The sequence below is a fragment of the Vespula pensylvanica genome, chromosome 16, assembly GCF_014466175.1.
Source record: "Vespula pensylvanica isolate Volc-1 chromosome 16, ASM1446617v1, whole genome shotgun sequence".
NCBI classification, from domain to species: domain Eukaryota; kingdom Metazoa; phylum Arthropoda; class Insecta; order Hymenoptera; family Vespidae; genus Vespula; species Vespula pensylvanica.
Window position 1 is genome coordinate 263,848 of NC_057700.1, and position 25,171 is coordinate 289,018.

Genomic DNA, 25,171 nt, shown 5'->3' on the forward strand with positions numbered 1-25,171 from the left:
ACGTCACAGCCTCTACCGACGCTCCTGTCGAACGCATCCGAATGAAAATATGCCGATCGATCGAACGTGTCCTCAGGTGCTTTGTATTTCCGTAACATTTGTATTTACGTATTTATGTACGCGTACATACGTTTCTCATTAACGACGACCCTCGTGAAATGGGAGAAATTACATTGGATAATTCATTAATTACAATTAGCTGGAAAGATGAAAAGCGAAGCGTGCAGTTTTAAACTGACTTTGTTTATCGAATAAACATGAAAAAGAAAGTCGAAAGACTAGCAACTGTTATACTTTCTACGCTCTTTAATAATAATACTTTTGCAAAAATAATCGGTCCCGTCTGTATTACATATGAAATTGCGTCAGCGAGTACCATCCTCCGTCCTTCTCTCTTTCTCTCTCGCTCTGCAAACTCAATTACTTCTTCTTCGACGAAATTACAAATTTCCTGTTTGCTAATCCGAAAAACTTTTTATACCTGCGTATGGATGAAGAAATAAAAGGAAAAGAACTCGTCGTCGTTATAAGCTCGCGGTTGTGTAAAAGCGTATCGATTTGGTTAGAAATCGATCGCGCGTCGCTCCTTCCGTCGGCTATTCGAGATCACAGCGAAATAAAACGCGCGAGGACGCGTAACAATCACTGCCCAACCGATATGGACGAGCTAAAAGGTCAACGATCGCTTAAGCTCCCTTCGAGTGAAGTACCAAACTCGCCTCGTCGCTTTTATATTTGAAAAAAAAGGAATATGGAGAAGTGAACGGAAGGAAGGGGCAGAGAGAGAGAGAGAGAGGAAGAAAGAGACGCTTTTATGCATACGACTGTTTTAAAAGGGAACGCAGGTAGAAAAAAAGAGTAGAAAATGTAGTCCCGGCAAGTTTGCGAACAGAATGTTGATCGACCAGGACGGACTAAATCACTCGTTAATTAGTAGAGTTTTTCCGAGTGCGAACCAACGAAAAATATTTGTCGACATTAATTTTACGGGATCTAGGCGAATGCCTATTGAAGTTATTACACGTTTTCCACGCTTTGCAAGCTTGCAATCGCATGCGAGCTTATTCAAAATAGATTTATTATACAACGTGAGAGCACCCATAAGTTAATTTTTAGCGGGTCTGATCGATCGTAGATAGTTAATCATTATGAGGGATTAAGTTTGCCATAAATAATGAAGCGAGCGCAAGACAGGGAAAAATAACTGTAAAAGGATGAGAGCGTTGTCGAGATCGATCGCTCCGTACGCGGTGCTGAATATTCGAATATTTGCGCGAAACACTTGCGAAGGGGCTCGAGGGAATATAGAATTCGTCGATGTAAATTCTTGAAAAGGATAGAAAAGGTAGGAAGAATCGGGAGTTAGTCGAGCAAAGAATCGGCGAACGTTTCGAAGACGAGACTCGACTTATCCGAAACGCTCTAGCGTCAAATCGACGTACGAACTTTCACGCGAGAAATACATAGTTCGAAAGCCGTAACTAATGTCGGCTACATCCTCTTTCTCTCTCGTTATCCTTTACGCTCTTTCCTTCCTACGACTGACTTCTTGCATATTCAACCATGCCAATGCACCGGGCGAAACATCGCGCTCGGTTAATTCGAGAATATCCCAAATACTCGAATAGCAAAAGGCAAACCGTCCGTTCTATCGAGCATTCTCGGTTCCCCTTAGGGGTCGGAATAGTCCTTAAACGTTTCAGTGCGATTCGATCGCTTCGATAATTTTTTCACAACGTAGGCGTTACAAAAAATAGAGAGTCTTTCGCAAAGGCCCGTTCAAAAGAGATTTCGCTATATAGTTTTAATAGGATATTAATACCAACTATTACGTAGAATCCATTTATAACGTTTCATAAAGAAGAAGAATTAAGAAGAGGGAACTATATCTCGATCGCGAAATATAATATATTAGATATCGATCCGAATGAATAAAATAGAAACAAGAAGAACGAGTCGATAGATAACTCGTTACGCGATCGTGATTAAAACGATAATAAAGTTAAAAAGTGGCAAACCCTTATTGATACTCTCGCAAAGAGAATATTCGCGTTTCTATTTCGCCGTGGCATCGCTCGTTCGCTGGCTCTTCACGCACGTCGAGCTATCTACGTAAGTACGCGCATTGTCCGCTTCCCCGTCGGTTTCTCGCAGCACGAGGTCGAGAGCGCAGGCGCGTTATCCATACGGCATATTCAAAGTTTACCCCGTTACTCTCTCTCTCTCTCTCTTTCTCTCTCTCTTACTCTCTCCTTCCCTCCCTCCCCTTCTCCGAACTTCGATTCAGAGTGGCACGGCTGGAAAGCTCGTACACTCTGTCCTCTTACGAGGCCTATCCGCATTATTATATGCAATTTCCAGTACAGTCTAACGACGTTAGTGACTCTTCGTCGTTAGTTAGCATTGGAAAGGCGTCAATCAAATTCTCGTTTCGTTTCATCGAAACGGACAATATCTATTTAAGTAGTCATATCGACGTTCGCGATCAGATACGCCGTCAAACGTTTCTACGAAACTAAAGATCGAATTACGATCGATCGAAAAAACGTGTTAAGTTTCAACGCTCAACGTCTTAATAGCGAAAAGAATAGAATGTTCTCTATGGCAGAAATGGATGTTAAAGAATAGGTGCTAACGTAAAGCACGAAGGGAACAGCAAGAAGGGAGGTATGGGAACGGCCAGAGAATAAACGAACAATTCTATAGTTGGGCTTGCGGTTGGAAGGTATAGTTTGTACGAGTACGAGAAAGAGAGATAGAGAGTGGTGGTAGTCGGGCAGGACTCGGGATAGGTTCGGGTGGACTAATAAAGAGAGAGAGAGAGAGAGAGGGTAAGAAGAAAAAGCAGCAGCAGTAGCAGCAGCAGTATCAACATCAGGGTGGCAGGGTGGCAGGGTGACAAGCGAGCGAGCGAGCGAGCAAGCAAGCGAGCAAGCAAGCAAGCAAACAAGCAAGAAAGCGAGCGAGCAGGCTAGCAGGCAGGCAGGCAGGCAGGCAAGCAAGCAAGCAGGTAGGAGGCAGGCAGGAAGGAACGAAGGGCGCTTGCGCGATGGAACGGCCGGGCTAGACGCGAGAGCCGCCACTCCCGAGCGCGTAGCGGCGTAGCGCGGGTGCTGACCGAGTGTCCCCGTGAGAGAAGAGAGAGAGAGAGAGAGGGAGAGAGAGAGCACGAGAAAGGAAGGTAACGAGAGAGAGAGAGAGAAGTTCGTTGTCGAGAAAGACGACAACGACGACGACGACGGCGACGACGACGACGACGAGGACGACGACGAGGACGACGACGACGACAACGACGCCGACGCCGACGACAACGACGACGTCGACGACGACGACGACGACGACGACGACGACGACGACGACGACGACGACGACGACGACGACGACGACGACAACGACGACGACGACGACGACGACGAGGACGAACGCGTCGACGAGGACGTCGACGAGAAAGACGACGATCACGTCGGCGACGAGGAAAAGGCCAAGGAAGAAACCGAGAAGAGGACGACTCGGTCATCGCGAGAATGTCCAGCGTCGTCGAGGTAAGGATTCTGCGAAAGCCGGCCACGCAGATCAGCCGGCGAGCGAGTTGGGGATGCGTCGTCGAGTAAGAACGAGCTTATAAGAGATAAAGGAGACGGAAGAAGGAGAAAGAAGGGAGAGCTGCGAGAGAAATATCTTCTCCGCGTCTCCTATAGAACGGCATCGAAATAATAATATCTACGTTCCCGTTATATACGCGTACACTGTGTCGTCCCTCGTCATCTCTCTCTCTCTCTCCGCGCGTCATCTTCCCGATTCTCTTGGCGAGTCTTCGTCGTCGGAGGCACGAAGGGACGAGATCTGCTCGAGGTGTTAGAAGAGAACGTCGACGCGACGAACGATCGTTGAGGTGCGAAAGTCAACTCGAGAGAAATCCTTTTCTCTGTCGAGAAGAAAGAAAAGAAGGAAAAGAAGAGGAAGAAAACGTAAGGAGAATGAATCTCTGGGAACTGGTGTTTCGGTGAAGGAATCCGTCTGTTCGTCGCGACGCATTATCGCGAGTAACGAACGACCGATCGAGAGTCCTATTCGCGTCGGTGGTCACGCGTTCGATGATTGCTCGTCGTAATATAAAACTCGCACGTTTTATTTCGTGGTGAGAGTGGTAATAAACATTCGAGGGAGGATCGTCCAGTGCTTCGAGAGAAAATTTCGCGAGTGAGAGTGAGAACGAGAGAACGAAACTGGGGAAGGATTGCTGACACGCGTATACCCCTAATTGCGAGAGGAAAAAGTTGGAAACGGGAAGAGAAAAGAGAGAAAGGAAGAGGAAAGAGAGAGAGGGAGAGGGAGAGAGAGAGAGAGAGAGAGAGAGAGAAGAGGAGAGGCTTCGAGAGGGAGCAAGACGGAGGTTGGAAGGCGGGGCGGGTGGGAGGGCGGGAGGGAGGGTGAGTCGCGGACAGGACGCAGAGAGGCGCCGGGTCAACGCGCCAGGTAGCAACGCCTCAGGACAGCCGTCGACGTCGTCCTTGCCGTCGTCCTTGCCGTCGTCTCTGCCGTTGTCCTTGTCGCAGCCTTCGAGGCCGACTTGGCCGTCATCGTTCGCGGCCAGGACGCGTACACTTGCACACACGTACACACACACACACATACGCATATACACACACACAGACACACAGTCGCACGCAGAGAGACACAAACGCAAACACGTACGCCCGCACGTACAATACACACACACGCACTCGCACACACATCGATACACGCGACATCCGCTTCCTATCTTACAAAGACACGTACACGTACTTACACGAACCCTCGCACGCGTTACGTAGGAAAACGAGGTAAAATCGACGGCGAACATGAGGTCCTTGAACGCAGCATCCTGGAGCTTCGTCCTTCTCGCGGCCACGGTGGCATTGCTGCCTGCCACGCACTGGGCACCCTTCGCGCACGCTGCGTAAGTAAACCCTTCTTTTGTTTACGCTGCGATAATATATTTCTAAGCTTTCCCAAAGTAATGTTTCCCAAATGTAATGAAAAAAGGAAGAAATACGATTGCTTAATATCGGGCAACGAAAAAATATTTTGTTTTGTTCTCTTTTGTTCTCTCTCTCTCTCTCTCCCTCTCGTTCATTTGCACTAAAAATTGACAAACGAGTTTCTACGCTCGTAACGGACTCGAGGGAAAGGAATCGATCGTCCGCGTTAAATATTCGCCAAAATTCGTCCGAAAGTCCGGCTCTCTCTTTCTCTCGCTCTTTGTACGCATGAGATATGTACATACGTAGTCGACGGATTCGCAATGTTGCCCTCATTTCGCTTTATCTACGCTCGACCACGCGCTTTGTATCCTATTCGTTCTCGTTCTCTTTCTCTTTCGTCGATCCTCTCGTTTTCCGTGTTTCCCTGATGAGATAACTTCGACGTTCGTTTGAAAAATGTGGTTCGATCGTTATCACGGAAAATAATACCTGCTGAATAGCGAGCGAAAACGTTGAAAGGCCGTTGAGAAATTGTTTGAGACGATTCGCACGAGGTTATCGTTATGCTCGCGTAGGAGCGACGGCAACGCGACACGACTCGAAACACCCTCGTGGATCGTACGTAAATGCGAGGAAACGTAGAGCTCCTCGGACGCGTATTACAACGTCTTGACTCGTATCGCCTGGCTAATGTCAACGAACATCCTCCTCGATGTTCGATTATACCAGATCAGTAGTAGTTCCTAAGGACGTTCCACCAACGAAAGATTCTCGAAACCTAGATATCGATCCTACGACGGAAACGAAGATCGTTCGTTCGTACGTTTGTTCAAACACGCTTCGACTTCCAACTAACGACGTTTCCCGCGAACGATTCGAGTTAAAGAATAAAAATAAGAACGGACGAGCAAAGAATCGTCTATATCTCGTATGGAATAGTATAATCGTCGAGGGTAATCGATACGATAATATACTAGCATACCGTATAGACGACAGGACAGTTGGCTGGAATTATCAATATTTACGCTTTTCTTCGAAGCACGGTCTCGTCTCGTTCCACCTGTTTCCTTCTCGAGGGTCGTGCCTCTCTTCGGGCTCCTCCAAACCCTACGAGTACCAACCGCGAAGGTTCCGTAGTGTGGTATCGGTGATCACAGTAGAGCTCTCGAGGCAGGAGGGTGCTTCCGATGTGGCAGAACTCCAAATCCTCCCCTCTTTGTCTCTCTCTCCCTCTCTCTCCCTCTCTTTCTCTCTCCGTCTATCTATCCGTCTATCTATCTTTCAGCCAGCATGTCCCCTCCCATTTTTTGGACCACCGGCAAATCGTCCTCTTTCTTATCGCGAAAGACGTCCCTCTCGGATTTAGCAACATCTTTCGATTCCGTCTGAGAGAGCAACGATCTTTCTCCTCTCATTGTTCCCAATTCCTTTCGATAAATTTCGTACTTGCGAAACAAAATCTTTGGTCGGACTGAAATTTCGAAGAGTAAAAATCGAAGCGATCGTTCGGTTGATATCTCCGTTCGATTTATCGTTTCACAATTTTATCTGTCGAACGGGACTAGTTTAACGTCTTTCTCTTATCTCCCGCCCGTGGAAACGTCTATCGAGCAAGAAGAAGGAGAAGAAGAATAAAGAAGGGAAAAAAGCAGCGTCCCCCTATCTTTCTCGTGAGTTCTAAGTCCGATGGGTGGGCTGGGGGAATTGAAAGCGTCGCTGCGATGCCTCATCCGGTCGCGAATCGTCGTGTTTTCGTCGTGAAAACATCGGATAGTCTGTCGCGGAAACGAGAGAAATCGTGCCAAGTCATTCGACTCCGCGGTCTTCTGACCCACTTACCCGGAAAGGAAAGGCGCGCGCGCTTTGCGCGGTACCTCTGGAACCAAATTTCCCGTTACTTTCGTAGACTCGCGTCGTAGACTCGCGTCGTAGATCGTCGAGACCGACGACGACGACGACGACGACGACGACGACGAAAGTATGAGGTTGATAATATGTAAAAAGGATATTTTTAATCGTCGTTAACGGAAAAAGTCAGCGAGCTGAAATTAGCTAAAAATCATCCATCGATGCGAAAGTTTTTTTTACGAAGGACGAACGTCGAGACGCTTCGTTAGAGTGGAATGCCGCTTTTGTTTTCGCCGAAAGTCGTCCGATCTCGGTGGTCTCGCTTCGCGTTTTTACGATCTACGTGAAAAAAGGATGCAGAGGAGACCGGGATCGGTCGATGGCGACGCGCCATCGCGGATCACCGATTTTCACGTCCTCGTTCGAAATGCGCGGCTCTCGAGAAAGACAATTAGTAACTGACATCTCGAGTGCAGAAGTAGGCAATAACGATGTTCGGGGAAGGAGGCGGACGATATAGGCAATCCGCACGGCAAACAACCGATGCATATTTAATAGCAGTCGATTATTAATGCGCGCGCTTATAGAGGTGATTGATGAAACTGCAACAATGCCGCGCGAGGCTACCTGCGATTCTCATCGGCAGCGTTGCGTTCTAATGACCGCGATAAAAATCTTTCATTTTTGTTCGACGCTGGATCGTGCCGAAAGCGATAATCCTCCGGTAGGTACTCGACTATAGTTACCTATTCGTTCGATCGAACGAAACGCGAAAGTTCTCTCGATTCGATCGACGTCGATTTCTCGTTCGTCGATAAAATTAATTGAAACGTCGATCGAGGCACGATCGAGAAACGTTTCGCTTTGGATATGTTTATAAAGGAATCCTTGTTCGCTCGCACGACGTCAAAGATTTTTCGATTCGAGTAATGCGATCTTTGATTGACTCGTGAAAGTACCTATTACCTGTCCAGAGAAGATTCATCAAGTTGTTGCGTGCCATTTAATCGGATGAAACTTCCCAGTTACGTTCAAATCGAATACTCTTCGGTATCAGTAATATCCGGCAACGCGGTTGATCGAGCCTTCGACTGTCTGGTCATTCACCGTACTTCACTACTGGCACCCTTCTCTACATACGTGTGTTTGTGTACGAACGTGTTCCACATCCAACGATGCGCCGCACGTTTAAGCATTCGTCTCGTCTCCGATCGAGATCAACGAAATCGCATTGGAATTATTCCCTCGATTCTCAACGCGCTCGATCGATTTTTCGCTAAATATCTTTCATGGTACATGCTACGCTTGACGATTCTCCAGACGTTTTTCATACGCGCGTGTCTCCTTTTCTCTTTCCTTTTTTCAGACGAATTTAAAACGTTAGCCGTAGGACTCTTTTTCGTTGGCCATAGAAGTCGAGATCTTTTTTAGCTCGTAAATTCGCGGTGGCGCGCACCACGAGCGCCGCGATTGATATGCGGCCGGGCTCGCGTCCGCCTTACGGTTAAATCTACTACCCTCGTCGTTGCGCCGTACCTTCGAATTACTTTCGAATTACCACTCGACCGCGAACACGAACGTATTGGTTCAAAGGAATGGTCAACTAGGAGCGCCGAGTTTACTTCAAATCCATAGAAATTAGCTAAGTACTTCGAAGAGGAACGATATTTCGATCGAACGATATTTTGGATTATTTTCGACGTACACTGCGACCGAGCCAATATGTACCTTAGGATTTCGTGGAAATTACAGGCTCGGCTAATCCGCTGACGCCAGCTTAAAGGAAAGGGAGAAGCGATTTTCATTTGCTTGCTATCGTTAACTCTTTCGACTATCTCCTCGAACGTCCCCGAACGTTTTCGCCTTGACGTTGACGCCTCTTTATCGAACTCATTCCGAACACAGCGAACGACCAGGATTAGAAAAGAATAACGTGTTAGAAGATACGTGTACACGGACATTATATAGAAATATATACGTATACATATTTATATGTATGTACATTCGCAGGATATAATTGGTAGATTCGAAGGTCTTCCTTTAAAATAGAATCTAAATCGAGCCAAGTTCAGGTCGAGTCCGAGGCACGTCCACGCTCGCGGAAGCCGACTATAGCCGACTGACTAGTGGAAACAAAGAGCGGCTATAAACGCGCGAGCAAGAATCAATGCGCTCGCGAGAAGAGCGGAGAGCTTCGAGAAAGTTGACCTCGCGATGCCACGTCGATTATGGGAAAAAGAAGCGTAAGGTCGAAGGAGATAAGGAATTGGAGTAAAAGGCGCGCTAGGTACGTCGGCCTAGGGACGACGCTCAAGGGAGCACGGTGGTCAAAGGAGAAGAAAGAAGGCGATCGGAGTGTCGCCAAGTCGGTCGACGTTTCTTTTGGCGAAAACGAGACGGTTGACGGAGAAAGGATAGATACGTGGGAGACAGAGTGACAGGTGGATGGAAATGCGTTGCAGAGATTCGCGAAAAGCTCGGACTTGAAAATGATAGAGAAGAGGAGGGGAAGGGTAGAGAGAGAGAGAGAGAGGCGGTCGAATAGATAGAGTTAGAGATAGAGAGATAGGCCAGTGGGGGGAGGGTCGTGGGAGGTCGAAGGCGGTTGACGGCGAGCTCGCGTGGGTGCCCGGAGGCAAAAGGGGCTTTCTCGCGTGCAGCCTTGACATGGGCCAAGAAATCAATGGGACCTCCAACACACCGACGCAAACTCGGTCGGCGTAGTCGCACACGAGCAACGTCCATAACTTTCGAGCTCTAGCTACGGACTGCAGACGGCGGAAAAGAGTCCGAGGGACGATCGGATTCGTTAGTCGGTCTCCTCGGCGACTACGACGATCGATTTCGCATCGACGTTCCACGCGGGGAATCGCCTTGAAAAGCGTTTCACGGAAAATCGTTCCGAGTACCTATCTCGTCGGCCCGATCTACGGGAGAAGAACTCGACGCTCGCTCGCGAATCTTTCCTATAGTCGACCCGTAAAGAGATCGGCCGATGAAAGAACATCGGGACCACTCGTTTCAGCCGCTATTTCAGAGAACGTTCGAAACACGTGCCAATAAAGACTGACCCATTTTTTAATCGATTCGAGAACCAACCGACGATTTCTTCTATTTCCAACAACAAAATATATCCTTTTAAGAAGCCAGCCGTCTTTCGCGCGAAACTAGGCGTCTTCCTTTTAACTCGAACGCACGCAGGTTTTCCGTTTAAAACGATTTCTTGCGAATTCGCTTTGTCTACTCGATGGGGGAGTCGCGACGATCGAAGAAAATGAAAACGTCGAAAAACCTTCGACGAAGCAGTCGTTTCGTTCGTGTAAGCCGCAATCAAAGCCGTAGGTCTGCATACCGGAACCTTGGCAAGCACAGACGCGGTCAGGGCTGCCAATCAATGGCGAGGACATCACCCTCGGCTAACCAACGTCCGCGTCCTTGATTGTCCGTTCGCCGCCTCCGCTTCGAACGGTCGTTCTCGTTCGGCCGATAGTTACGTTGCAAAGCCCAGAAGTCGAGATTCTCCTCTTTCTCTCTCTTCTCACATTTTCTCTTTACTCGTTACCGTTTATTCGTATTCGTTAATAGACATGTGTAAAGCGCGTGACCGAGATCCGATATGACGTTAATCGACCTGGTTACTCGAATATTTTCGATGCTAGTTCGTCCGTAAACTCATGTACGCAAAGTGTATGCGAATTGCAAGCGAAGTGCAAATGAACGAACGGAGAAAGAGGAGAGAGAGAGTGAAAGAGAGAGAGAGTGAGAGAGAGAGAGAGAGAGAGAGAGAGATGCATAATCGGGTGTAAGGTGAATTAAATGCGCAGTTACAATAAAAGAGCTTTTTGGGTCGCATTAAGGTGTAATGCCTAAAAGTTTTAAACAAATATCATAGACGGTGAGTTAATTCGACTCCTCGAGTTTCTAACGTGCCGAAACTCTTTCGGACGCGTTTAATACGGATAATTTTAACGTCGCTTCCTCTTAACACCCGACTCAGTCACGAATTGCACGCGTGAGCCGTGCATCTTAAAAAAAAAAAAATCGTACGATACGAAATATCTCGACCGTAGATTTTCTCAACGACTGTTACTCTTATTGGATCGATCGGACCTGATCGGAAGAAAAGACGAATCGATATGACGCGTGGAATGAGTGAGCGCTTGCCCTCAAACATCCTTCGCCGTGCGTGTGCTTCGCTCTTTTTTTTTTTTTTTTCTATATTTAACACTCGCAAGACTCACAAAGCACTTTGATTCCATCGCAGAATCTCTCGCGTCCGATCGATGTGACGAGCGATGCGAGCGCGAAAGCCCTTTTATTTATAGAGACGAGAATGGCTTCGCTTTTCTAAAATACCGGCTCTGCCTGGCTCCCATCGTTGACCGAGTGGTAACTTACGCGACTAAGTCGACTAAGTAGTACTACTTTGGTAGTAAGAGAATCACGATGGAAGAAAGAAAGCGAAAGAGAAAAGGGAGAAAAGGCTGTAAAGGGAAAAAGAGAGGAGAGAATGAAAAAAGACGCGCGAGCGGTGGAAACGGCGCTCGTCGAGGGAGTTTTTCGCTCCGACTAGCAGCAGCCGGTAGGCGAGCGAAAGAGACTGAAACGAAGTTGAAAGAGCGAGAGCAGGCGACCGAAATAGGGAGAGGGAGAGAGAACATTCTGCAGGGTGGCCAAAGCAATCCCCTAATTGGATAAAACTCAACGGCGAGCCGGTAACTGGTAATTTCCCTGCAGCAACGTAATTACTCGCCCGTATTTACGCAGATCTCGCTAGGTCCGAGTAACGCAAGCTCGGAGTAACGGTGCCTACCTTCCTTATCCTTCCTTCGGTGGTCTCCGCAGCAGTCGCGTTGCATGCACCCTCGTGCATATAGCTGCTCGATAAAAAAAAAACTGTAGCGATGACTGTAACCGAGTATACGAAGAGAGAAAGAGAGAGAGAGAGAGAGAGAGAGAGAGAAAACGCAGCGACTAACTTCGGCCCAACCATCAGGGTCTTCAGCAGCACCTCTCTCTTTTTCAACCACCGTCGGAGTGTCCCTAGTTTCAACGATACGCCGCTTCGGCATAGCCTCGACGAACGCGTATAAAAAGCCATTGCAATCACGCGGTATACTGGCACGGTAATGGGGTACTGATATAATTAACCGGCATACCTACGCTTTTATCGAGCCCTGCAAAACGTCGTCGTTACCGTCGGCATACTCCTTCTGATCGTCTTCGTCGTAACGTTGCCGTTACTTCTCGTGTAAAAATAACGTCTACGAAGTTAACGGCAACGGTCGTATCGGTATCAACGTCATCCAACGGCAACGTGACGTTAACGACGGACCGACGTGTTTAATGCTAGAGGACGAATAAGAAAATGGTAAAAGCTATGCTTTCGCGACGTCGACGACGAAGAGACGGGGAAGGTAAAAGAGGAAAGAAATGGACGCGCCGTTACTTTCTCGCGTCGTGGAGAATCGTTTTCTCTCGTTGTTTCTCGATAACGTTTTTCGGAGAACTTGCCTTTTGATGGAAAAAACAAAAAACAAAAAAGAAACTAATGGCAAGCGAAAAAAGTTCTTTGGAAGAGAATTCCAAACCATTTGGTATGCATATAACGGGTATCGTCTCGTGCGCTAATCGAGAAGCAACGAGCGTAGATTCGATGGAAAATCGAAGCACCTTCGTCCCTGAGTAGTTTTCCGTCGAATACCGTGCTGCAGTCGCGAATAAAAATAGCCAGCGACATTGACGTGTCGGCCTCCATTTCGATACCGGTCGTTCGGCGTGCCTACGCGCGCGACGCGTCGTCCAAATAGGACAAATTGCTTAGAAAGGAGAAAAGTCGTTCGGGTGACCGTCCAAATCGCCCTAACGATTCATCATTTATTTACCGCGACGTAAAGCGGATGTTAATCGCGCGACGAGCGTGCACTCTCGTACAAATAAACACGCGAGCGCGTATATACGCACTTGGAAGGAGCAAGGGATTATCCCGATCAGCAAACAAGCCTGACACAAATGGCAAATATTATTCCCCCAATTATCGTGCCTCCGTTAACGAGCCTTCGTATACGTGCGACTAAAATTCTTTGCTGGATAAACGGGTGGAAAACGGTCGGTAACGATACCGAGGTATCCCGATGAATCCTACGTACGTACGTACGTACGTACATACGTCAAAACTACCAGGAATTAATTAAACCGAGATAAAGACTAATTACGTCTAAAAACCGACGAATGGACGAACGAGAGTGAAAACCAACGAACCGTAACGACAACGATTTATGTCGATACCATCGGTGTCTCTGATTATTCAAACGTGCCACGTAGTACCCACCCGTGCACATAGTTTCAACGTGGAAATTCATAAACAACGTAAACCATAGACGCGATGGCGTCATTAGGTGCTCACTCGGTGGCTCGTTTCGCGTCAAAGGACGCACCGGAACACGATCCATTCGGGCCGAAACAAAGCCTATTTACGAGCCCGAGCTTGGGTTTACGCCCAAGCGTCGTCTTGGCGTCGATGACGAACGAGGAAAGTGTAAGGATCGCGGGATGACGATAAACGGCGACGGAACCGAGCGAACGAGCTCTTCGATCGAATTCAGATCGATCGGAAATTCGAGAGAATTCGATTAAAATTTTGTTGTCCGAAGCTAACGGTAGGAAGTTCGGATACATTAAAGAATTTGAACGATCCGAGCGCTTTGCTCGCTCGCGCGTTCTCAGCCTTTCTCTCCGACATGCCAAACTTCGCCTTTGCATAGATACACGTACGAACGCATAGGCGAAAGTATAATCCGCGCACAGAAGCACGGAGAGTGTATTTAAATACACGTATTCGTGTGCGCGTATGCCTGTTTACGCGTCTGCGAGGTGCGAACTCGTATAGCCACGTTACAGAATCAGCACGATTACGTTGATAACAGCATTATTGGAAAGTGAATTACCGATAACCATTCTCTCCCTCTTTCTCGCTCTCTCATCGTTGGAATCTCTCTCCAAAGCCTTCTGTGCAAGTTGCAAGCCGCTGGAGCACGTTGAACGAGCCGCTGCTCCTTGATCAATGTGCCACGCGATCGATCCATGCGTGTTATCCTTGTTTCGAGTGCGAAGGGGAGATCGTTGACCGATATGTACATAGAGATCCAGCCCCATTCGGATATTAACGCTCGGGAGGAAGAGAGAGCGATGCAAAATAGGTAACGCGTAGCTTCTCTTTTCCTCTTTCTCGGATTCGATCGGGCTAAGAGCCATTACGTGCACTTAAAAATGAATCGTTTCGTGAATTTTACGCGTTTCGTTCATTAAAAATGCTTAACCCGACAAGTTTTTCTCGCGATCTTCCTCTTCGTTCGACGAACGAACAATTATAAAATGTATTTCAAAATCGAATACGAGCTAATAGCGGTTGTTATCGAACAGACGCCGTTCGAGGTTAATCGCGCGCATTCGAAGTGGTGAAGAAAAAAAAACGATGCAGCGAACGGAAGAAGATATCGAGAAGATACGAAGAAGATTAGGAACGAAGACGAATATCGCGACGAGCGTTACGCGCTGGTTAACGGACGGCAAGAGCGGTCTAAAGCGTTTCCTATCGCGAACAAGAATCTTCATTGCGTGCTAAATTAACCCTATAGGTAATCAAGGTCAATCTTGGGGTTAAGCTCGTCGAAAAGCGGCGATACTTCGTACTTGCGCTGCTCTTTATATCCGTGTCTCCGCGAGATCGAGAAGATTTCGAAGAGAGCAAACGAAGCGAGACGGTCGCGAGTCTTTAACAAAAATCAGCCATCTCTTTTCCACGTTCGACGTTTCGTCATTAAACGAGATTGCTTGTTACCGATCGATTCGAAAATGAGCTTTCGACCTAACATGAAATATTCGAATTGGAATAAAGGAATAGGAATAGACTCGATCGTTCCTAGTCGATTTCATTTCGCCGGGAATAGAAAGCTGCGACGGTGGCACGAAAAGGCATAAGAGAGCATCGCGTTTCCTAGAATCGGACTGCTACGATTGGCAGATCGAAGTAAGCCCCCGTTTCGCGTCGAGAGAGAGAGAGGGAGAGAGAGAGAGAGAGAGAGAGAGTCCGCATTGGCGTGGAACGCGATAAAGCGCAACTTTACGACACGGCCTCTCCCTCTCCGTCTCTCGCTCGCGCTCACGCTCTTACGCGCGGCGAAATTACGGCTCGCGAATGGCTGTCAGCCCTTCGTCCGGCTCTCTTTAACTCTCCAAGATGCCATCGAACGCTTTTCCGCACGTTTTTTCAAACGACTTCCCGAACGCTAGATAGGTACTCTAACGATCCTCTTCGCGGATACAGTAATAAAAACTTGTTTGTGCGGGACGGCGATGCTCGTGGTCCTCCAACTCTTCTTTCATGATTCCACCGATCGGTAGGAAGGAGCAAAAGTGGCTGGCACTTGAGAATTTAATCGTACCCAGAAGAAAGAGAGGGAGGGAAGTAGAGAGAAACAGGGACCGAAGTTCTCGAGCAAGATTGCCTTTTCAACCACGGGGACCCGACAAACTTCGCTTCCTTTAAAATTTCATCGACGTTCGACGTGGAGGATTTTTCTTCCTCCCCCGCCAGCAACGGTAGCACTTCTCCTCCCTCTTTTTCCTTTTCTCCTGTCTTCTTCGTACGTTCTCGTAGGAGAAGCGAAAAAGAGTTTCGTGCTCGTTGAAAAAGCAAGAAGTGCCGGCTAAGAGTTGGAAGTCTGAAATTCGCTCGATGATACCACTTTTTTAATAGCTTCCTCGACGACGTTTCAAAGTTCCGAGTAGTTTCTCTTTGCGGAGAGGGTATACCGAGGGTTCGAGCAAACGCATAAACATTCGCAATTAAATCGAGCGTATCGTCGATTTACGTATGCATTACGTCGCATACGACGGATAGCCTATAGGCAAGGAAGAAAGAAACGATTCTCGTGCCGCAGGAAAGGCGCAGTCCCGATTTACGGCTTATCGTTTATCGATCGCGGAAGGCCGCCTGCCGCCTACCGCTTTACCAGTTCTCGTCAAAATCATCGCGATCTCGCGTGCGTGCTCGACCTTAGGAGAAAGCTCGTTTGTCGTTATCTCCGATAACCGTGCGCGAGCGCGCGCGTTGTCTGATCGTCCCTGCCAACGTTCCACGGCATACAAAACCGTCTCAACGTTGTTTCTCCGACGTGTATAACTCCAATTTTAAGACGCGCTTATTCCTATACTCTTTTCCTCGACCACGCGAATTCGAGGAACCGTTAAGCCGCCTAAAAGAAAGAACGAACGTTTTCGGCGAAGCGAATCTAGCAGCCGCGCGAACGTATATCCATCGGATGCTTCGAATCGAGCTCTCGTTAATTCCAAACGAACAAAGGACATTACGGTAATGTACGAAAGCAATTAACGGTGGTCGGAACGATCGGGCAGTTTAATTAACATTATTAAAATTACACCGTGATCGTTCGTATTTCCTTCCTACTCATACATTTGCATTCGACTTTATTACTTCGTTAATGTTTCGACCGTAGCTCGGTCTCGTTTGTTTCGAAAACAACGTGGCGTCTATCGTCGGGGAGAGGAAACGCGATTACGGACAAAGTTACTCGCGTTCCGTCTCGCTATTATCGTTTCCGCGCTTCTCCTCCAAGACGAGGAAGAAAGTAATAACGATAACGGCAACGAGGATACCGTGGAAGGTATACCTGGAATATAGGTATGCCGTGGAATAATTAACAAATTAAAGATTCCAAAATTTTATGGAGAAATACGATCGCATTGAATCAATTGCGAGCCGTCGTCCTTTTTAACGAGAGAGAAAAGGACCGAGGAAGTTAATATCCTGCTACCTGCTACCCCGTACGACGAGGGAAACTTTAATAAAGGAGTCACGCGCGCCTTTGGGCTGTAAGAGGCAGTCGGTGGTGTAAGTCGTAAGAATAAACGGCTCGTTGCATTCGGCTGGCGTGTCCATTACGTAATGGTAAAACGCCCTGCAGGCCGCCACGGTCTCGCTATTGTGCGAAGTCGAGAACGCGTCGGTCTCTCGCGCCAGACTTTGTCGTTTCTCCTTCTTTCCTCGGAGTCCGCTGCGAATTTCCGTCGATAACGATCGACGCTTCTTCACGATATCGACCGATTATATTTTCACGGAGAGCCTCGATCGCCGTTCGTTCGATCGATATCTCGCGACGATTACGTTAATTCCGAAAAGACAAATCTTAATACGGATGATAAAGGAATACCGCACGCTTCTCTTCGCGGGCATACGTGGTCTAGGCCAAGGAATAGTTTTATCCAGATATCCCTGGAACATCGCGTGTCTCTTAGATAAGCCGATCCACGTAATAACAAGGACAACGAGAACTCGATTCCAAGGAAGCATCGACCGTCGCGTTAATTACGCCGGCATGTGGTAGGCGCATAGGCACGTCGCAACGATTCGCTCGTTAATGCCGCATAACGATCATTTATTCGACTCTCAAACTCGTCCTCGAGTTAGAAGAATTAACCGTGGCATAACACGATTAAAAAGAAAAATAAACGATAATTTCTTATCGACAATTTCTTATCGCACAATACGAAGAAAAACCCTATAGAGTATACTCTGGAGAAAAGAAACCCCAAGATCCGCGAGATATTATAATTCGAGGAGCAGGTTGAAGATCTTTCTTCTTATCTATGCATTAAATCTTCGGTGTCGTTCGGGGCGAAACTCGTAATAGACTTTCTTGACGTTTTTCGCGTCGCGCTACTCCAGGATACGATTATCACACGATAATAAACGCACCCGAGAGAAACTTGAAAATTCGATCTACGAACTTTCTCGGTATTGAAACAGAGAGAGAGAGAGAGAGAGAGAGAGAGAGAGAGGGAAGAGAGAAAAAGCATCCGAAGATATATCTAAACGTTAACATATAAACGACGATCTATCGATCGCAAAGAAAAATATTTCGAGTAATACCGATGAGGTCTAACGACGCAGCGGTCTAGGCCAAGGAATAATCGCGAGCCATTTGAATTCTCCAAGTGTATCGCGTGCTCCTCCGATAAGCTGACCGCGAGTCGTAATGAGAACGATGTGTGCGAGCTTAGGCCAAAGTGCTACAAAGACTATAGCTTTTCCTCCTTCTTTCTCCGCCTTTTTCACGTCCTCGTCCTCGTCCTCGTCGTCCTCCCAGCCGTCCTCCCAGTCGTTGTCGTTTGTCTCTTCTATCTCGAGCTATCGCACGAACCGACCCCGTCTCGTGATCCCTGACTAGACCAACCGACGAAAAGGACAGCGAACCCTGATAAAGACGACGACGACGACGACGACGACGAAGAACAACGCCTTAGCTGTCTTTTTCCTGTCGTCGCTCGCGATATCTTTGATCTCGATTAATCCTTCGTGCTTTCTCAAGGCGAGCCATCCACTACCTTATTTCATGATGAACTTTTTTCTTTTTAGCCTTCCTCTCCTTCTACCTCCGACTGATTATTTCTGCATTTCTTTTCTTTTTCGTTTTCCGAAAAAAAAGGAACACTTTGAGAAAGCCAAACTTTTTCACCGCACGCTCTTTTTCCTGATCATCCGATACCACGGTAGACTTTTATTGCGTGCAGCTAATTAGCCATAGCCAGCGTACGAAGAACCAACGTATAATGCATACATATATACGTACCTTCTGTAATTATGTACATATGCTTCGTAGTCCGTTATATACGATATTTTTATAATGCACAGAGATATAGTAACGGTGGTAGAAAGAAATAAAGCTAACGTTGCGCTGGTAAAATACTAAGTCCGTTATATGACTTGCAATTAGTTAGGAATATTCTTTTTATGCGAGAAAAATGTAGTTCTTACGCTTACGTCCTTAGTTTCGACGACCGAATGGTAAAAGTAAAAGATTAAAGATATACATCGAATAATACTTTTCGTCGAGCGATTAATGCCGCAGCAGAAACGAGGGCTCGCACGACTGAATGAATTAATTAGTTTTCAACAAAGTACTCGATATTAAAATTCGAAAAGTACGTAATCGGCAAGTCATTGGAAATTATTTCGATCGAGCCGTTAGAAGATCATACCATTTGGTATTCATAAGCTAACTCAAACAATAGTCGGGGAAGCGAAATTACTCGAACAATTATACGAGTAAAAGTCGTGGTACTCGTCGACCTTATCCTCTCTCTCTCTCTCTCTCTCCCCCTCTCTTACCTTCCGCAAGCATTTTCCGCGTCTGCGAGCCACCCACCCAAGATAAATACAAAAGGAGTCTCTCCGAAGAGGAGGAAAGAGTCGCGGGGAAGAGGAGAGAGAAAGAGAAATAAAAAGAAATAGGAAAAGAGAAAGAGAAAGACGCAGCATTCTCCGTTGAATAATATATGCACTTTCCAAGAGGCTGCAGGATAAATGTAGTCGTATTTGCACAACAATTTCTGCCATGTAGCTCTCGTACCGGTGGTCCGTTTGCCGAGGGAAGAGCTCGACGTTTAATGAGCCGTATCTCGCCCTCGTCTTCGTTCCTCCGTCCTCCTCTCATCCTCCTCTTTCTCCACCTTCTCTTCTCATCGTATCGCGAAAATCGTTTGACGTCTTCGCCATTATAAACCGGCGCGCATGCTCATTTACCGCGAGCAATGTGCACGACCGTACGAAGACCTTTCGCAAAGACGACAACGACAACGAGAAACAATGAGCGCGTAAAGATCTGCCGAAAGATCCGATGAAATTACTGAAAACTTAAGTAATCTAAATGGTGATTTAAAGATTAGGATAAAGAAAAAAATTGAAAGAGGAAAGCGACAGAATCCTACGACGAAACACGACGGTATAGCTCCGACTAAAGTTTCATCGCTGTACCTAAACCATCTAATACGAACGGTTTTCTTCTACTCCTCCTTGTCGTCGACGTCGTCGTTGTCGTCGCTTAGCTAAATACCGGAAGTGGTTGGGCTTGAAAAGCGTCGGTACTTTCACGAGCATGATTCCCTCTTAAGCCGTGCCCTGAAACAAGAAACACGAATGAAAGGGGGATTACGCGAGAGTGCGAAAGAGAGAGAAAGAGAGAGGAAGAGAGAGCTTTCTCTCTCATCATTTCGGGCTAGCGAGAGGAGTGAAAAAGGAGGTGGGGTAGATTTGCCTATGCAAAACGGATAGATTACTTTCTTCCGCGTAAGCTTCTCCGCCAATCCGATCCAGTTGCGAGATACCGAGACAAAGGCGATGGGAGATTATATAGAGACTACGATAATCGTTTGCCTCGTTAAGAAAACGCAATGTCAACGAAATCGAGCTTTTCTCTTTCACCATTTTCGAAGAAATAACAAACGTGTATTTGATCTTATATTATTTATTCTCTCATATTTTTCTTTCTCGTGAAGAAGAGAGAAGAAATGGAAAAAAATTGCCTGGTCGAATATTCTCACGTAGATACGTCGGACGTCTCGGTGCTTTTGATTACTTTCCATCTGTCTTAAAGTTCTACGAGTTTTTATCCGTTCGTCGTTCCAACTTTCCTCGTTTCAATACTATACACGCGCCTTTTTTAGAAAGATGAGCAGGGATAGAGAGAGAGAGAGAGAGAGAGAGAGAGAGAGAGAGAGAGAGAGGGAGAGAAAGAGAGGGAGAAGGAGGGAAGGGAAAAGAGGGAGCAAGTGGTACTTGTATCCGCATAATCGACGTACTCCTCTTCCATCGAAAAACGTTTTCCCTCGAATCTCTCCCTTCCGCTTGGCCCTTCATCCCTTTAGCATCCAGCACCATGCGGATATACGCGAGAGGCCAGATCGATAAGAGCGTTATATAACTTTTGCTTTCGTCATTGTAATATTCTTTCGATGGTTCGCGTAAATATACCGTTTTGTAGTTGCCCCGATACATCCATCCTTTCGTCGAGCCTAGTCGAGTCGACCTTTCGGCTCATTGTCATGTCATATTTCATGAAGTTTCTATGTACTACCCACGCGCAACATCAAACTCGAGCCCTCGTTGTTCTAAAACCAGATAGATTCGTAGCATCCGACAGGGGTTGCATCTTCCTTGTCGTCGTCGTCGTCGTTGTACAGCGAAGAGAAACGACACGAAGAGAGAGAGAGAGAGAGAGAGAGAGAGAGAGAGAGAGAGAGAGAGAGAGAGAGAGAGAGAGAGAGAGAACGTAAGATCGAAAAGCTCAGCTTTCAGAGCGTTCGTAGAAAAAGTTCAACGGGATGGACGATCGCACGGTAAGATTCTCGGCTACTCGCAAACTCAATCCGAATACGTACACAGCCCTGGGGTTAACCGAGCGCGTATCCCCTGCCATCGTCATAACCCACATTGAGGGCGTCACACCGACGAACCAAGAGCCACCGACGGGGAGAGGGAGAAGGCTTACGCGGCCAGTGACGTCAGATTTGCTCTCACCAACACTAGAGAGAACGCGACGCGTCGATAGAACTCTACCGGATGCTGTATATACACTTTCTCTCTCCTCCCTCTCTTTCTCTCTTTCCTTTTACCTTTTTCCGCTCTCGTCAAAAGGACCGCACGACGAGCGTTTTATAACATTGAACATCCGTACGAATACGCTTTTTTCTCTCATCCACGTTCGTCCTCGCTTTCTCTCTCCTCCTCGCCTACGTTTCTCGTATTATTCCTTGAAAATTTCGCAGTTTCTCGCATCCGTAGGATTCTTGAAAATGACTCGTCCGTTGGACCGTTCCCCCGCAAAACGCATACGTAGAAGGAAAACGTCTTTATTTTCGTGAGGATAGACGCGATAAAGAAAAGTAGGTACACACCCATTTAGATAACGTGGAGAGAGATAGAATAGGTGCGGTCCGTATTTTCGTTGTTAGAATAAACGTAACTTTGCCGTTCTATTCCCGAAATATCGAAATCGATGAAAAGATAATATTCAATAGCGACGAGGTGCTTTCATCCGAGGTTTCTTCGTAATGCAGCTTCGTGGAGTGGTTAAGCAACAAAGAGTAAAAAAAGAAAGAGGAAAAAAGAGATGGAGAAGAAACGGAAGAAAGAGCGAGAGTACGAACGGCATAATTATAAAAGCGTATCAAAATTTCGCGGAAACGAGGCCGCGTCGAAAGTGGCAATCTCGATCCAGGAGGCCCATGTTCCACAGAGCTCGATCGCTCGCGAACGTAACTCCGCTCTCCGAGGAATAGTCGAGATAAATCCATCTTTCCAGGGGCACGCTCGCGTTCGAGCTCGTACGCTTTGATGGCTCCTAAGCATATTTTGCGAGAACGATAGCGTACGTACATAGCGTACGTACGTCTATGTATGTGCATACGCTGCTCGAGAGATGCTGCGTCTTCCTTGCAACTTCGCATTATCATTCGACCTTTCGAGTGGCTACATTATCCTACACTCGGAAAATACGCCATGAGAGATGACTCACGAGTATAGCCAAGTCTATGTACTCCGTACATAGTGCCGGTCATAAAGAAGAAACTACATCGTTGAATGTTTAATTGGAATCGGATGGAGAAAGCGAGCCTTGGCTTCATTGATGAAATTTTCTTCCAAAGTAGATCCGAGCGTTAAAACGAACGTGAACGTTCCTTAATCGAGCTTTGGATTTTATGAATATTTTAATGGCGTTCTCCAGCGATATCAATTTTTCATCGAAACGATACCCAACGTCCATCCAACGTCTAAACGAAGCATCGTAAGGTCACGATTATCGACGACAAAATTCAACGATAAAATTCACCCTGGATAGGAGAACCGCGAATTCGATCGAAGGAAAGATCATTTCTGCCGAAGATGTGGAAACGGAATTCCCGAGAAGCTCTGCGTCGAAACGAAGCGTCGAAAGAGGATCAACGTTGGAAGATTAGCCGACGTTCGATCGCATTCGAGAATAAAGTTCGATCGCGTGCACCTGAACTTCGCGCTACGAAGGTACGGTGAGAAAAATCGTGATATTTTTGTAGGTCGCTCGACGATGCTGACGGAAACGAGGATAAAGGACATTCGACGAGGTGAAAGGGCGAGGCGGGGCTGGAAGGCCTCCTCGGTCGGACATTGACAAATGAAGGCATCGGGATTTGCACGAACATTTACGCGTACATCCGCACGCGCACACCTATGCTCTATTCGTTCGTCAAACGTACAAAACGTATACCGTCCTGTTACTTTTGCTCGATGAATGTTTGCTCGCGTCGAGTCGCTCCATTTCGAATTCCTTCCAGTTTTTCTTCGTTATCGCGCGGTCTGTTCCTGCAAACGGTCAGAACGCTCGTTTGCGTTCGTCTTGTCTCTTTTTTCCATTCCCATTACGCACGTTATTTATTGCTCGACGAGGACCGTCCGACGAGATCGAAAGAGGGAAGAGAGACGAGAACAAGGGGAAAGCTCCTGTCGATCGTCGTTAACTCGCGACGAACCAGGCAATTAGGCGAAAAAAAAAGAAGAAAAAGAAAGAAGAACAAGAGAGACGAAATTGGTCGACGACGAACTGGTCCCTTCGGCGTTGAGAAAGGAGCGTGATCATTGAAATTCTCGACTTTTCTATAATCTCTTCCGAGTTCTCTTTGACGACCTTTAAACTTTGTCTCCTTATATCTTTCCGTTCGAAACCGTGTCTCGCCGACGACGATCGCCGCGGAACATCTGATCGTTTATTGATGCTCATCCGTGCGAAGATAAATATACCCGGTGTCGTCCTGGTACACTTCTCGTACTTCTTGCGAATCAAACGGAAGATACTTTGCCGGCGAAGAAAAGAAAGAAGGTACGCCCTTCTTTCTTCGAGCGCGAAAAAGTTTCTTCTCGCTCTTCGCGAGGAGGACGACGAGAACTAAGAGGATGTTGAAAAGTTTCGGTCTTTCGAGAGGAAAATACGTAACGGATTACGAGGAAGGAGGAAAGTCGTGACTCGCGGTTGTAAGAGGGGAGAGACAAGAAATACGAGGCAAGCTCTAAGGGTTCGTGAGTCGACGATAAAAAGGTAACACGCGAGGGTGACCGGAAGGATGCATTCGGGTACTTACGACTTCCTCCCACTTCTATCCTTTCTAAATCGGCACTGAAATTAGCGTAAATCATAGCGAAAAAGCCGTTTTGTGTCTCTCTCTCTCTCTCTCTCTCTCTCCCTCTCTCTCTCTCTCTCTATCGTTTTCGAACCAAACTTTTCTCGAATTATATATAGCATCCGGCGAGCAATGCTACTCGCTTTTTCCTTCTTCGAATCGCTCATCGTGAATAATTCATAACCAATACCTCACGAAAGGTAGATCTTTGATGGAAAATACATAGATGTATGAAACCAGAGGATGGAGAACCGAAAGTGGAACCAACGGAAATCTTATAAAAGAGGATTTTTTAAACTTTATCGATTATATTTCGCTATACAGTTCATCCTTGGCATTCGCGTTAAATACGCTCGGAGATAAGACGTTAGAAAATGTTGGAACGTGGAAACGATGGGATTTATCGTTCTTGACAGGACACTCAAAGTGGCTATAGGCACAAATCAAAACTGTGGAAAGGAGAGGAAAGAAAAGAACAAGATTTGCGAAACCGAAGGAGGCTTCTCTTCGTTGCGAGCCTCGCGATCGTCTTCGCTACGTCGCTAGAAAAGAGAGATTGAAAGAAGCTTATTCGAGAAGATTCGCGAACGCATCTGGTTTTCTCCGAATTTGATCGAAACGAGAGATAAGTACGGTGCGATGGATAACCATAAATAGGGGAAAGAAAAGAGAATGCCGTGGGGCGGCGGAAGAAGATATCGAAGGACGATGAGAAGGAACCAAAAGGGTCAAGTGCTCTTAGAGATCTAAGGAATCGAAATTTGCGGTCCTTTCGGTGCTCGAAGGATTCTCTTAGTTTTCCTTTTTGGTTTATGGTCGACGTCTGGATATGACGTTTCTGCTATATATCGACAATCGGACCGATCAGAAACCGGACCAAGAATACTCGACGCCCTTAAACGACGTTTCGACCATCTCGCCAATTTCCCAACGTTACGTCGAAAAATTAGTAGCTCCACTCGTCAACGGCATTTTCCAATATCTTTCGCATGATCGGTGCGAAATGAACGATCGCGACAGTGGTCGTGAGATATCGATTTATCTCCGAGATAAATTTAAAATTAAGACGGAGAGATTGCGTTTATCGCGAAATAATTATCGGCTATCAAACTCGGATATATACGTCGGAAAGGAATAAAAGATTTTCCGATTTTCCACGTCGCGGAGATCCTTGGCTCGAGTAACCGAGTAAATCACGAAGGCGTACAACGACTCCCTGACATTTCCTTGACGGGCTTCCCAACGGAGCGTGCAGGTAGCACGATCCTCCTCCCTGTTCAAAATACTGGCCCTGGCCGAGATTCGCTCACCCCGAAAGACTTTCTTCGGAATATTCGATTCGCTCGAAA

The 25,171-nt window shown here is 46.9% G+C and overlaps 1 protein-coding gene across 18 annotated transcripts in view; it reads left to right on the forward strand.

The window, feature by feature from the left end:
* Positions 1 to 2,974: 2,974 nt before the first annotated feature.
* Positions 2,975 to 25,171, forward strand: part of LOC122634894 (gamma-aminobutyric acid receptor subunit beta) — a 63,217-nt gene continuing 41,020 nt past the window's right edge. For 17 of the 18 annotated variants that reach the window (XM_043824351.1, XM_043824352.1, XM_043824354.1 and 14 more), the window contains exons 1-2: positions 3,376 to 3,542; positions 4,815 to 4,939. In XM_043824351.1, the coding sequence (XP_043680286.1) occupies positions 3,525 to 3,542; positions 4,815 to 4,939 (143 nt within the window). In that variant the 5' untranslated portion in view covers positions 3,376 to 3,524. Of the gene's footprint in view, positions 3,182 to 3,375; positions 3,543 to 4,814; positions 4,940 to 25,171 lie in introns of those variants that run through there. The other variant, XM_043824358.1, reaches the window with a different exon arrangement.